This window comes from Physeter macrocephalus, chromosome 20 (assembly GCF_002837175.3).
Source record: "Physeter macrocephalus isolate SW-GA chromosome 20, ASM283717v5, whole genome shotgun sequence".
NCBI lineage: Eukaryota > Metazoa > Chordata > Mammalia > Artiodactyla > Physeteridae > Physeter > Physeter macrocephalus.
This window is the reverse complement of record NC_041233.1, coordinates 50,696,054-50,710,396: the sequence shown is the minus strand read 5'-3', so window position 1 is coordinate 50,710,396 and position 14,343 is coordinate 50,696,054. Positions and strand designations below refer to the sequence as shown.

At 36.2% G+C, this 14,343-nt stretch overlaps 1 protein-coding gene across 4 annotated transcripts in view; it reads left to right on the top strand.

Moving 5' to 3' along the window:
- The window catches only part of IDE (insulin degrading enzyme), a 116,466-nt gene that overhangs the window by 44,092 nt on the left and 58,031 nt on the right, over positions 1-14,343 (top strand). For all 4 annotated transcript variants that reach the window (XM_024121182.3, XM_028482098.2, XM_007108705.4 and 1 more), the window contains exons 2-4: positions 5,723-5,907; positions 7,253-7,460; positions 10,488-10,657. In XM_024121182.3, coding sequence (XP_023976950.1) covers positions 5,723-5,907; positions 7,253-7,460; positions 10,488-10,657 — 563 coding nt within the window. The remainder of the gene's footprint in view (positions 1-5,722; positions 5,908-7,252; positions 7,461-10,487; positions 10,658-14,343) is intronic.

Sequence of the window (14,343 nt, the reverse complement as noted above, 5' to 3'; positions counted from 1 at the left end):
GATCTTCCCGGACCGGGGCACGAACCCATGTCCCCTGCATCGGCAGGCGGATTCTCAACCACTGCGCCACCAGGGAAGCCCTGTTTGTTTGTTTTTATGTGTTTGCTTTTGCTGCCTTCATAGGACATCCCAGGTCTCTTATTTTTATTAGGACTTCACAGGATTTTTCCTCAATGGTGTTTCCTAGGTTTTGAGCATGTGAATTTCAGACCCATCAGTTCCAGATCTGCCTTATCTCTGAATATCATAAGTTTGAGCAGTGTTTTGGTTAACCCAATAATAATACTTTCACAACTTCTCACCTCACTTACTCTAGTAGATACCTCTGAAATATGTGGGAAAGCAGTTATTGGTATTGAAAACTCTTCTAGGTCAGCACACTGACGAACTCATGGCCCAACCAGTCCTGTTGCAAATCCCCATCGATGTGTTCTCCTAGGTACAAATATGGCTCCACAGAAACAATATTGTTATCATTCTGTGAAAGAATGATGGTTAAGAGGGAGGAGAGGAATGATTATACCCTATAGATAGGCTATAAAAAGTTTCCTCTAGAGTCTGGATCAAAATGGTGGAGTAAGAAGATCCTGAGCTCACCTCTGCCCCTGGACACGCCAAATCTACAACTACAAATAGACAACTATCTCTGAGAATGACCTGAGGACTAGCAAAACAGATTTTCAGATTTGTTATATGTGAACCTCATGGTAACCACAAACAAAAACCTATAACAGATACACAAAAAATAAAGAGAAAGGAATACAAACATAACACCAAAGAAAGTCATCAGAGCACAAGGGGAAGGAACAAGAGAATAAGAAAGGAACAGAGAAGAATTGTAAAAACAACCATAAAACAATTAACAAAATAGCAATAAGTATATCCCTATAAGTAATTAAATGTATATGAACTAAATGCTCCAATCAAAAGACATAGGGTGGCTGAATGGATTTTAAAAAGACCCATTTATATGCTGCCTGTAAGAGACTCACTTCAAATTTAAAGATACAGACTGAAAGTGAAGGATTGGAAAAAGATATTTTATGCAAATAGAAATGAAAGGAAAGCTGGGTTAGCAATATTTACATCAGACAAAATAGACTTTGAAACAAAGACTGTCACAGAAGACCAAAAAAGGCATTACATAATGATAAAGGGATCAATCCAACAAGAAGATAATAACACTTGTAAATGTGCACCCAACTCAGGAGCACCTAAATACATAAACCAAATATTAATAGATATAAACTGAGATATTGACAGTAATACAATAATAGTAGGGGACTTTAAAGCCTCACTTACATCAATGGATAGATCATTCAGAGAGAAAATCAGTAAGGAAACATTGGCCTTAAATGACATATTATATCAAATGGACTCAATAGATATCTACAGAACATTTCACCCAAAACTAGCAGAATATACCTTCTTTTCCAGTGCACATGGAACATTCTCCCAGATAGATCACATCTGAGCCACAAAACAAGTCTCAGAAAATTTAAGAACACTGAAATTATATTAAATAAGCATCTTTTTGGACCACAATGGTATGAAAATAGAAATCAGTTCACAAGAAAAATGGAAAAAACACAAACACATGGAGGCTAAACATGATACTAAGCAACCAGTGGGCCAGTTGAAGAAAGCAAAGAGGAAATCACAAAATACCTTGAGACAAATGAAAATGGAAATACAATGTTCGAAAATCAGTGGAACACAGCAAAAGCAGTTTTAAGAAAGAAGTTTATAGCAATCCAGGCCTACCTCAGGAAACAAAAATCTCAAATAAATAATCTAACCTTGCACCTAAAGGAACTAGAAAAAGAAGAACAAATAGAGCCCAAAGTTAGTAGAAGGAAATAAAAAATATCAGAGCAGAAATAAATGAAATAGAGACTAAAAAACAATAGAAAATACAATGAAACTAAAAGCTGATTCTTTGAAGAGATAAACAAAATTGATAAACCTTTAGCCAAACTCATAAAGAGAGGACCCAAATAAATAAAAACAAATGAAAGAGAAGTTACAACTGATACCACAGAAATGCAAAGGATCATAAGAGTCTGTGATGAACAATTACTTGCCAACAAATTGGACAACCTAGAAGAAATGGATAAATTCCTAGAAACATACAATCTTCTGAGACTAAATCACAAAGAAACAGAAAATCTGAACAGACAGATCACTAGTAATGAAATTGAAGCAGTAATCAAAAAGTTCCAAACATGGGCTTCCCTGGTGGCGCAGTGGTTGAGAGTCTGCCTGCCAATGCAGGGGACACGGGTTTGTGCGCTGGTCCGGGAAGATCCCACATTCCGTGGAGCGGCTGGGCCCGTGAGCCATGGCCGCTGAGCCTGCACGTCCGGAGCCTGTGCTTCGCAACGGGAGAGGCCACAACAGTGAGAGGCCTGTGTACCACAAAAAAAAAAAAAAAAAAAAAAAGTTCCAAACAAAAGTCCAGAACCACACAGCTTCACAGGTGAACTCTACCAAACATTTAAAAAAGACTTAATATCAATCTGTCTTTCTCAGACTATTCTAAAAATTTAAAGAGGAAAAGGAACGCTTCAAAAATCATTCTACAAGGGCAGTGTTACCCTGATACCAAAATCAGATAAAGACACTATAAAAAAAAAGAAAATCACATGACAGTGTTCCTGATGAACAAAGATGCAAAAATCCTCAGCAAAATATTAGGAAACCAAATTCAACAATACATTAAAAGGGTCATATACCACAGTGAAGTGGGATTTGTTCCAGCAATTCAAGGATGGTTCCACACCTGCAAATCAATCAACATGAAACATCATATTAACAAAACGAAGGATAAAAATCATATGATCATCCCAACAGATGCAGAAATAGCATTTGACAAAATTCAACATCGATTTATGAAAAAAACTGTCAACAAAGTGAGTATAGAGGGAATATAACCTCAACATAATAAAGGTCATATATGACAGACCCACAACTAACATAATACTCAGTGGTGAAAAGCTGAACACTATTCCTCTAAAATCAGGAACAGGACAAGAATGCCCACTCTCACCACTTTTATTCAACATAGTAATGGATTACTATTTTCAGATGACATGCTACTGTATATAGAAAACCTTAAAGACTCCACCAAAATAACTGTTAGAACTAATAAATGAATTCAGTGAATCTGTGGGATTCAAAATCAGTATACAGAAATCTGTTGTGTTTCTGTATAGTAATAACAAACTTTCAGAAGGAGAAATGAAGGAAATAATCCCATTTACATTTGCATCAAAAAGAATAAAATACCTAGGAATAAATTTAATCAAGGAGGTGAAAGACCTGAACTCTGAAAACTATAAGACATTGATGAAAGAAATTGAAGATGACACAAATAAATGGAAAGATTATATTATGCTCATGGATAGGAGAATTAATATTGGTAAAATGTACACATGACCCAAAGCAATCTACAGATTCAGTGCAATCCCTATGAAAATACTAACGGCATTTTTCACAGAACGGAACAAATAATCCTAAAATTCATATGGAACTGCAAAAGGCCCTTAATAACCAAAGTAGTCTTAAGAAAGAAAAACAAAGTTGGAGTTATCATGCTTCCTGATTTCAAACTATACTAGAAAGCTATAGTAATCAAAACTATATGGCACAAAAACAGATGCATAGATCAATGGGACAGAATAGAGAGCCTAGAAAAAAACCCACTCACATGTGGGTCAATTAATTTACAACAGAGGAGCCAAGACCATACATTGGGGAAAAGACATTCTCATCAGCAAGTGATGCTGGGAAAACTGAATCACTTTCCTATACCATATACAAAAATAAACTCAAAATGGATTAAAGACTTAGTTGTAAGGCCTGAAACCATAAAACTCCTAGAAGAAAACATAGGCAGTATGCTCTTTGACATCGTTCTTAGCAATATTTTTTTGGATGTATCTCCTCAGGTAAAAATAAACAAATGAGACTACATCAAACTAAAAAGCTGTTGCACAGCTAAGGAAACCATTAACAAAATGAAAAGAAAATCTACTGAATGGTAGAACATATATGATATATTTGATAAAGGGTTAATATGATATATTTGATAAAGGGTTAATATCCAAAATATATAGAGAACTCACACAACTCAATATCAAAAAAAATCTGATTTAAAAAATGGGTATTTAAAAAAAAATGGGTATTTAAAAAATGAATATACATTTATCCATGGAAGACATACACGTGGCCAGCAGACACATGAACAGATGCTCAACATCACTACATCAGGGAAATGCAAATCAGAACCACCCCACACCTGTCAGAATGGCTGTCATCAAAAAGACAACAATTAAGAACCATTGTTACTTTAAATTAAAAAAAAAAAAAAACAGTTTGAACATGATTTTTTTCTGTATTGAAAGCTTGAATTATTTGTTTTATATTTGGATCCTTCTGAATCTTAGTGTAACTTTTGTAATATGAATTTATAATTGAATATTGAGATGTGAAGCCATGAAATCAGAAATATTAACAAATCAATGTAAGCAAGAAGTGCCAATTGCCAGTCATCACAAGACAGGTACAAAGAAATGTGAACTAAAAAAAAAAAGACAACAAATTAAGTGTTGGCAAGGACATGGAGTAAAGGGAACCCTTGTGCACTATTGGTGCACTTCATGCAATGCACCAGTTGTATGAAGTTTCCTCAAGAAATTAAAAATAGAACTACCATACAATCCAGCAATTCCACTTGTGGGTATTTATCAAGAAAGTATGAGAGGGCTTCCCTGATGGCGCAGTGGTTGAGAGTCCGCCTGCCGATGCAGGGGACACAGGTTTGTGCCCCAGTCCGGGAGGATCCCGCATGCTGCGGAGCGGCTGGGCCCATGAGCCAGGGCCGCTGAGCCTGCGCGTCCGGAGCCTGTGCTATGCAATGGGAGAGGCCACAACAGTGAGAGGCCTGTGTACTGCAAAAAAAAAAAAAAAAAAAAAAAGAAAGTATGAAAACACTAATTTGAAAAATATAGGCAGACCTATATTCATTGCAGCATTATTTATAGTAGCCAAGATATGGATGAATGGCAAATAGCAAGATTTCATTATTTCTCATGGCTGAGTAATATTCCAGTGTCTGTCTGTGTGTGTGTGTGTCTGTGTACCATACCTCACACACACACACATATACACACACAGGAATATTACTCAGCCATGAAAATAATGAAATCTTGCCATTTGCAACAGCACGGATGGACCTAGAGGGGTATTATGCTAAGTGAAATAAGTCAGACAGAAAGACAAATACCGTATGATTTCACTTCTATGTGGAATCTAAAAAAATGAAATAAGTGAACAAACAAAACAGAAACAGACTCATAGATACAGAGGAAAAATTCTTGGTTGCTAGAGGGGAGGATGGAGGTGGGGGGTTGGGCAAAATAGGTGAAGGTGATTAAAAGGTATAAATTTCCAGTTATAAAATAAATAAGTCAATGGGGATGTAGGGAATATAGTCAATAATATTTTAAGAACTTTGTATGGTGATAGATGTTTACTAGACTTATTGTGGTGATCAGTTTGTGATGAATCACTGTGCTGTACACCTGAAACTAATATTGTATGTCAGTTGTACTTCATTGTACACATTTTTTAATCTGATGATATATGGTTTTGCTTGTTACTCTTTGTTCATTAAAAGAAAAAAGCACAATCCAACAATTAATAATTTTTTTCTTTTCAGTTTCCAAAAAAAGACTTACAGCAAAATGAATAATCCAGCTATCAAGAGAATAGGAAATCATATCATCAAATCTCCTGAAGACAAACGAGAATACCGTGGACTAGAGCTTGCCAATGGGATCAAAGTACTTCTCATCAGTGATCCCACAACAGATAAATCATCAGCAGCACTTGATGTACACATAGGTACAGTTTAAAATTATGAATTAAGCTTTGTTCAGTTTCATTGCCCTAATGTTGACAATTATTAGAACCCTCCATATTTGTGCAAATGGAGACCTGGTAGTTACCAGTTCGATGTACCTTACTTTGTACAGTAGTCCTGTACAGCTATTGGTAATCTACAGTTGTCTAAGTTAAATCGCCTTGCATTTACCAAAAGTATCTTGTTAGGTTCCCAGCTAAGGTGACGTAGCAGCAAGGAAATTCTATTCCCATCCTTTAAAACAGTGACAATTCTAATGCCTTTACTTTTATAAACTTTTGATATACTAGGGAATACCATATTTCCTAAATTTCTTGTGTGCACATTTCTTCCACATTTAATGCTGCTTTAATCAAGTTATTTCTTATTTATGTGTACATTTAGTTTCTTTTTTTCCTCTCTGAAAAGCTTTTATTTAACTCAACGGCATTTTAGAATTGGGAAAATAAGATAATAACCATCATAAGTTGAACAAATAATTATTGCCAAGCACAGCTCAGTGTGCTTTGCAAATTATCATCTAATTTGTAGTTGCACAACTCTCTAAGTAAGGTATGTATACAAAAAGTGAGGGCTTCACTGATGGTGCAGTGGTTAAGAATCTGCCTGCCAATGCAGAGGACATGGGTTTAAGACCTGGTCCGGGAAGATCCCACATGACGCGGAGCAACAAAGCCCGTGCGCCACAACTACTGAGCCTGCACTCTAGAGCCCACGAGCCACAACTACTGAAGCCCGCGTGCCTAGAGCCCGTGCTCCACAACAAGAGAAGCCACCACAATGAGAAGCCTGCACACCACAATGAAGAGTAGCCCCCACTCACCGCAACTAGAGAAAGCCTGCGCGCAGCAACAAAGACCCAGTGCAGCCAAAAATAAATTAAATAAATAAATAAATGTTTTTAAAAAGGTGACTGAAGCAAAATATTTTACTCAAAGTTTTACAGCTAGTAGAGCTGCTAACCCCCAAACTTATGCTCTTAGCACTGTGCTATATTGTCTCCTGCAATAAAATATAAGAGCTAGAAAGTTTCTAGCTCTTATAAAACAGTGAATTCAATTCTTCCTCTTAGTGTGATGTGTGAGGAAACTAATGTCCAGAGGAGTTAAGTATCTGCCCAAGGCCACCAACTAACTGATGTCAAAAGCTGGGGCTTGAATCTAAACTGCACCATTTGGAGTAGCCTATGCTTAACTTTCTCTGACTGTGGTTGGAGTTATCATGCTAACAGAAGTTCCAAATCATCTGTGATTCATCTGTACTCCATAGCTTTCAACATTTAAAAAAATGATTTATTACATATGTATATTTTCTCTTCTCTTTCAGGTTCCTTGTCAGATCCTGCAAATATTGCTGGCTTAAGTCATTTTTGTGAACATATGCTATTTTTAGGAACAAAGAAATACCCTAAAGAAAATGAATACAGCCAGTTTCTCAGTGAGCATGCAGGAAGTTCAAATGCCTTTACTAGTGGAGAGCATACCAATTACTATTTTGATGTTTCTCATGAACACCTAGAAGGTGCCCTAGACAGGTAATGCTGAAAATACCCTATGAATTATCCACCTTTGTTCACTCATCATGTTAATAATAATAATTAATATTTTTACAAAGATGTCCTCACAGCTTTATAGCTTAACAAAAGATATTTTAAACAGTATTTTCCCCCTCTGGATTTTATAAAAAAGAAAATAATGAATGATGTCATATATTTACTTTGTGGCAGAGGAAAAACAATGGCATGACTTTAAACCAACCTTTAAGTCTACAAAATATTTTATTGACTTATAAAATTCTCACCAGGCCTTCCCATTCTAACTGGTATTACATATGAAGCATGTGATGAAGAATAAACTGTAATAGTGTCATGGATCTCCTTTCAACTATACTCCTGTTCCAGAATGCAAGAACTTAAATATTCTGTTCTCCTTTAGTTCCTCAATCCTCAAGGATACTTAGTGGATACAGAATGTTTTGACCTGCTGTTTCAACCCTGGGGACATTTTGTGAAAGTATTTTCTGGAGCAAGCTCCATTAGGCTATTTTAATTTCTTGGTCAATTTTCTATACAGCTAACAATATATAATTTTTTATCATATCAGTGATGTGATTCATTGTTCAAAGTGTAATTTTTCCCGTGGTGAATTTTTACAGTTTTCTGTGTTACCAAGAAGGTGTCATTCTGCAGCCTTTTGATGGGTCTATAATGAAGTTTGACTTCACAGTTTTAGTAATTCTCAGCTTTAATTGCTTACTTATATTAATAGTCATTTTTTTTCAAACCTAATAGTTTGAATTTATTCTGTAGCGCAAAGAACATTAACAGAACAAGGGCATGGGTTCAGGATACAGGACTGGGTTGGAGTAGCCTGTTTCTTATTTATTCTAGCTTATGTTTCAGTCTTCAGGCAGCAGCTTTGAGGTGTAATCATCTTTTGTATGTATTCCCAGAAGACTTCCATTAATGAGTTCCCTGGGATCATACACTGAATTTAATTTCCTGCTTTACAAATGCTTCAGCAGATGTTCATATAATAGATCTCTGTTTGATGGAGGATGTCTGTTACTTGGATCAGAGTAAAAAAAACACTTATATAGAGCATCTTTCAAAAATATTGATTATACTGTGTCAGAATCATGACCCTTTATGTGGACTTGTCCAGCTATGGTATGTAGCTATTAGGCACTTTTCCCAGCCTGAATTGAGGTAGGTAAAAGTGGTTATATGTCTAGAATTATCTGTTTCCATATATCTTTGATTATAGGCTCCGGATAGATGGAGTTTCCCTTTGGATTGGTATGCGTAAAGTACTTAGCACAGGATTGTATTCACTATGTGCTTAAAATAATATCAATTAATGGTAACAGTCTTTTTGACTGCTGGACTATGAGGTGCAGTTGCTGAGATGTTTATAAACCCAGGAGTCTCTTAGGCCCACTGAATAGTAGTCTCATTCAGACAGAGCCTCTTCTCTTGGCTTCATCTGAATTCTGGACGTTGTTTTTTATAAGATGGGGTCTAAAGTTTCTTAAGAAGACTTACTACTATATGAAATCATGATTTAAATTGCAACCTGATATAGGAGGGTTAATTTATTAACTAAAGGAATCTTAGTTCAGCTTTGATACTACTATTAAAGAATAGCCTCAAGAAAAGCATATTGGTTACTTATGTTAAAGTTACCTGCCATGTTATTTGTTGAAACACTGCTTATTAAATTTTTAAAATTCTCTCAATATTTCATAAAAGCCCATAATTATGTCTTAGTCAACTACCGTGTCATAGGTTTTTCACTCCATTATTTTATCCACTAATTAAAGTTTGTTTCCTTTTCTTTATAAGAAGGAAAAATATTCAGATAGAGCCTTTTAAAAATAGGTCACTTAGGTTGTCCTAAAATGCCTGAGTCTTAGTGAAATTGCACTTAAAACTGTAAATTTAAGATTTATTGCCTAAGAACCATCACCTGCCTTTTCCTTTCTTGGAGAATTAGGCATATACAACAGGGATTTTCATAGACATGCCGAATTGTAAATCTTAAATACATTGCTCTGTCTCATAAGTCTGCCCTGACTTTTTGTTGTTGTTGTATTGTGGCTTATAATAAGAAATATATATTTGGTCTTTGTCCCTGGTCCTGGCCCATAGCTCCTAAAACCCTTGGAATTTCCTAAGTGATGAGAGCCAAAGGTTGCTTTTTGTTATTTTAATGAAGTGACTTTGGGGAAGTCCCTTGATAATCTGAGGTTGGGGGCTGGTTGCCAGGGGAGCCAGCCCTGTGATTAAGGGTTGGAACTTTCAGTCCAGGGGCTGGAGATTGACTTCAGTCACCAGTGGTCAGTGATTTACCCAATCCTGATGAGGTTTGGAGAACTTAGAGGTTGGTGAACACATGGAGATTTGGGGAGGATGGCCTGCCTAGAGGGCATGGCATGGAAGCTCCATACCCTTCCCACATACCTTGCCTTATGCATCTCTTTCATCTGGCTGTTCCTGAATCATATCCTTTTATAATAAATCCAGTAATTTAGTAAGTAAAACATTTCTCTGAGTCCTGTAAGCTGATCTAGGAAATTAATCAAACCCGAGGAGGAGGTCGTGGGAACCTCTGATCTACAGCCAGTTGGTCAGAAGCCCAGGTGACAACCTGGACTTGCAACTGGTGTTTGAAGTTGGGGGCAGTCTTGTAGGACCTGTGAGATCTGATGATATCAGTATTGAGTTGAATTTTAGGCCACCCAGCTGGTGTTGGAGAATTGCTTGGTGGTGTGGTAACAACACATGGGAATTGTCAGAATCAGAGGTGTTACTCTTTTTATATTTTCACTAATTATTTAACATATCTGGGGTAGAGTTCTCTGAATTTACATATGTATGATATATTTTTCTTCTGTTACTTAGAACTTATATTCCTTCTTTCTTAGTAGCAATGGTAGTTTCTTCTTATTCTGTAGAATTCATATTTCCTATCTAAGTTTCAAACATATTTTTTAAACATATTTTTAAAAGGCCACTTAAAATAACAGCTTTCAAATTGTTAATTATGTTTCATACCCTTAGGTTTGCACAGTTTTTCCTGTGCCCCTTGTTTGATGAGAGTTGCAAAGACAGAGAGGTAAATGCAGTTGATTCAGAACATGAGAAGAATGTGATGAACGATGCTTGGAGACTCTTTCAGTTGGAAAAAGCTACAGGGAATCCCAAACACCCCTTCAGCAAATTTGGAACAGGTTTGTCAGCTGCGGCTCTAATGCATCTGTTCTCCTTGACCTCATTTAAACCATGGCCCCTTTGCCCAGTATTGTATTTTACAGTTCAGGATAGAAGATTTCAGAACTCCTTGTTCCTGTCTACCCTGTTGTTCATAAACTCAGAGTCTGGAGCTGATAAATGGTTGTTATATCATTGTTACTCCTTGGTATTTCTTAAACCATGCCCCTACCCATATGTTATCTGGCAGGTCTCTATATAGGCACCTATATTTGTGATTCGTGACCTAAAAAGAGGTTAAAGCTTAGGTATGTGAGCTTCATGGAGAAGGTGATAGTTTATTGAGAAGAAGAGTGACCAAATATGAAGCAAGTTTGTTGGATAACAAGGTGATAGAATTGAATTTAGATTTTAGAAATAGTAAGAATGAAGTGGTAATAACCCCTTTAACAGATGAGTAACATTTTGGCTAGTAGTTCAAAAAGAAGGATGTCAACAGGAGTTGGGCCCTTGGCATTGGATATTTTTTTTAATTGAGGTGTAGTTGATGTACAATATTTTGTAATTTTCAGGTGTATGACAGAGTGATTCTGGCATTGGACTTTGTACGTAATATGTGGAATGATATTCTCAAAATTGTAGTAACAGTGACCTAAGCAGTTATTTAGCCCTCTAGAGGTTACTCTGGCCATTCCATACAAATAGGGGTCTGACTGTTTAAGGAACAGAGCAGTTAGAGCTGTGAATAGATATTTTAAAAATATATTTATTTATTTATTTGGCTGCGTCAGGTCTTAGTTGTAGCACGTGGGATCTTTTAGTTGCGGCATGTGGGATCTTTAGTTGCGGCATGCAGGATCTTTTAGTTGCAGCATGCAAACTCTTAGTTGCGGCATGTGGGATCTAGTTCACTGACCAGGGATTGAACCCGGGCCCCCTGCATTGGGAGCTTGGAGTCTTAGCCACTGGACCACCAGGGAAGTCCCTGTGAGTAGATATTAACCAGCATTTCAAAGGGAGGAGATAATAGATCTCTTTATTCTGAATAAATAGAATGCTCACTTCAAGGCTTGTTGAACCCCCCTGCTCCCATCACCTCCACCTCTACTATCAACAGGTAGATGCATAGCATCTGCTCCGGGCATGACTATAGAAGACATACAAGGTCCCTGCTCTCAAAGTGCTACAACATCCTGGTAGGAAGTTAGAGGTGGGGATAACAGGGAGTAGAATAAAATAAATGTAGAGATTCTTGATTTTACAATTGTACCCTTTTTCTTTATTCAGTTTTTCATTAAAAAGTACATTTAATTTAAATATTTAAATGATACAAAAGTATTTTTTTTAAAAAGCAAAAATAAAAAGTTGCCCTTTTCTTCATCTACTTTTGCCATTACCACTTCACCAGATGTAATCATTGTTAAAGGTTGCTGTGATTTTAAAATACTGCTTTGGGGATTATGAAATAGCATAAAAATAATAGATTGTTTAGTGTACTTAAAATTTATGCTTATTACATAAGTTAATTTGGGGGACTTTTTAAAAAAGACTATAAAGACAGCTTTCTTTCAGTTTGGATACCATTCTAATATATCTAGCAGCAGCCAGGGAATTAGCATAGCTTTATAGAAATAGGAGTTTTTAAAAATTGTAATTAGAAGCAGTGATACTGTATTCTTTAGACTTATAATATTTGGCACCCTGTGACAGCATCATTGCTAAGGTGAATATTGTGGTCTCTAAAATGTCTATGTAATGATTAATTATCTGAAAAGTGGCTTTTGTAGAGGACATCAGCATATATGGTATATCAAGAGGGACTGAGTTTTAAAAACCAAATTTCAAAATCACTGCATCCAAATGAGTGTTGTCCTTTAAATAGTCCCTTTGGCAGGTTAGATACCTCCACCAACAATGCTGCTATTGTGCAGAACGTGTTAGAGCTCCTCTTTGGGAGTTGCCTTCTTTTAAATAGTCTCACTGGTGATAAATCACAATCAGCATAATCAGGAAACAGCCACAGATCTTCCAGAAATAAATCCAATGAATAAGGTGAGCAGTATTACCTCTGGTCACAAACAAGAAACAATCTTAAAATGTCCTAGAAGAAGGTTTCGGGAGTGATGGGCAAAGAAAAACATTGAATGAGGTCAGTTATGTAGAGGTGGAGTTTAAGAGCATATTTCTTTTTTAACCACTGACAAGGCTAGGCAGTTAGCAAAATATGAGGTAATATAAACAGCTAAGAGGTGAGTTAGCCAGACTCAGTACAAAAGTACAGAAAATGTGATATAAGTAATGCAAATACCAAGTTACCTACTGATTTTAGAAATATAAACTAACATTGGACTTTTTGGAGTAGAGGTTCTGTCGATTGTTAAAGTCACAGACAAGTTTGAAAGTATGATGAAAGCTGTATACCCTTACCTTAGAAATTACACACGTATAAAATTTTGCAAAAGTTATTCTTGCAGAAGAATTCTTGTCAGAAATTCATACTTAATTTACTTCTATTATTTTTTAGTAACTTCAGATGTTTCTGTGAATGTGGGCCATTTTGTCCATCAAGGGATTATGATTTATTATTTTAACATCAATATTTAAATATTAAAATATTATTTTAATAATATTATTATTATTTAATATCAGGAAAAGCTGGGTATTTTTAAATGAACAAAAACCAAGCATTGTGTTCTGTGTTTTTAAGAAAACCTTACAATAAAATGTTTGTCCTTAACAGTACTTTTTCTTTATACAACCCACAGTAAGAAGCATATTTTACTCAGAGCACATGTATGCTTGTTTGTGTAAGCAACGGAAACAAAAGTTTTACCAAACAATATCTTTCTTATATTTTCAGATGTAGTCTGGTACCCTCTGTTATATTCTGTTCCTTTAAAAAAAAATTCTGGTCTGCCAATACATTAAATTTATTTCATCACAATCGAGTGGGTCCCAACCTACAGTTTAAGTAATTCAGAGTGATAGGCAGTCATTTCATAGGCAGTGATAGACCCAGGAAAAGCATTTGATAAAACTCCTTCATGAACAAAACAACAAAAAAGCACTCATTCGTGAACAAAACGACAAAAAACTCAAGTTGATAACAACCTATGCCAGACATCATGATTAATTCTGAAGTTTCAAAGGTATTTCTGTTGAAAGGCAAAAACAAAACAAGAATACCCTCTAATCACTTTCTTGTTCAGTTGTGCTGTAGGTACTAGTCATTGCAGGAAGTTAAGGGAAAAAAACGTGATAAGTAAGAGTTTGAAAGGAAGCAAAAGAAAACTTTCCTTATTTCCATATGATATTGATTGCATAAAAAATTCAAGAACTCTTCAGATCAGTCATTAAAAATAAGATTATTCACCAGCGTTGCCAAAAGAAGAGAAACACTAACATTGCATTCTTGTATCAATAGTAATCAATTAGAAAAATGCTACAGGAAAAATTATTTCATTTACAATATAAAAATAGCTATAAGGTATTTAGAAATAACTCTAACAGAAGAGCAAGAAATATATAATGGATATAAAAGAATGCCTGAGTAGGGCTTCCCTGGTGGTGCAGTGGTTAAGAATCCGCCTGGGGCTTCCCTGGTGGCGCAGTGGTTGCGCGTCCGCCTGCCGATGCAGGGGAACCGGGTTCGCGCCCCGGTCTGGGAGGATCCCACATGCCGCGGAGCGGCTGGGCCCGTGAGCCA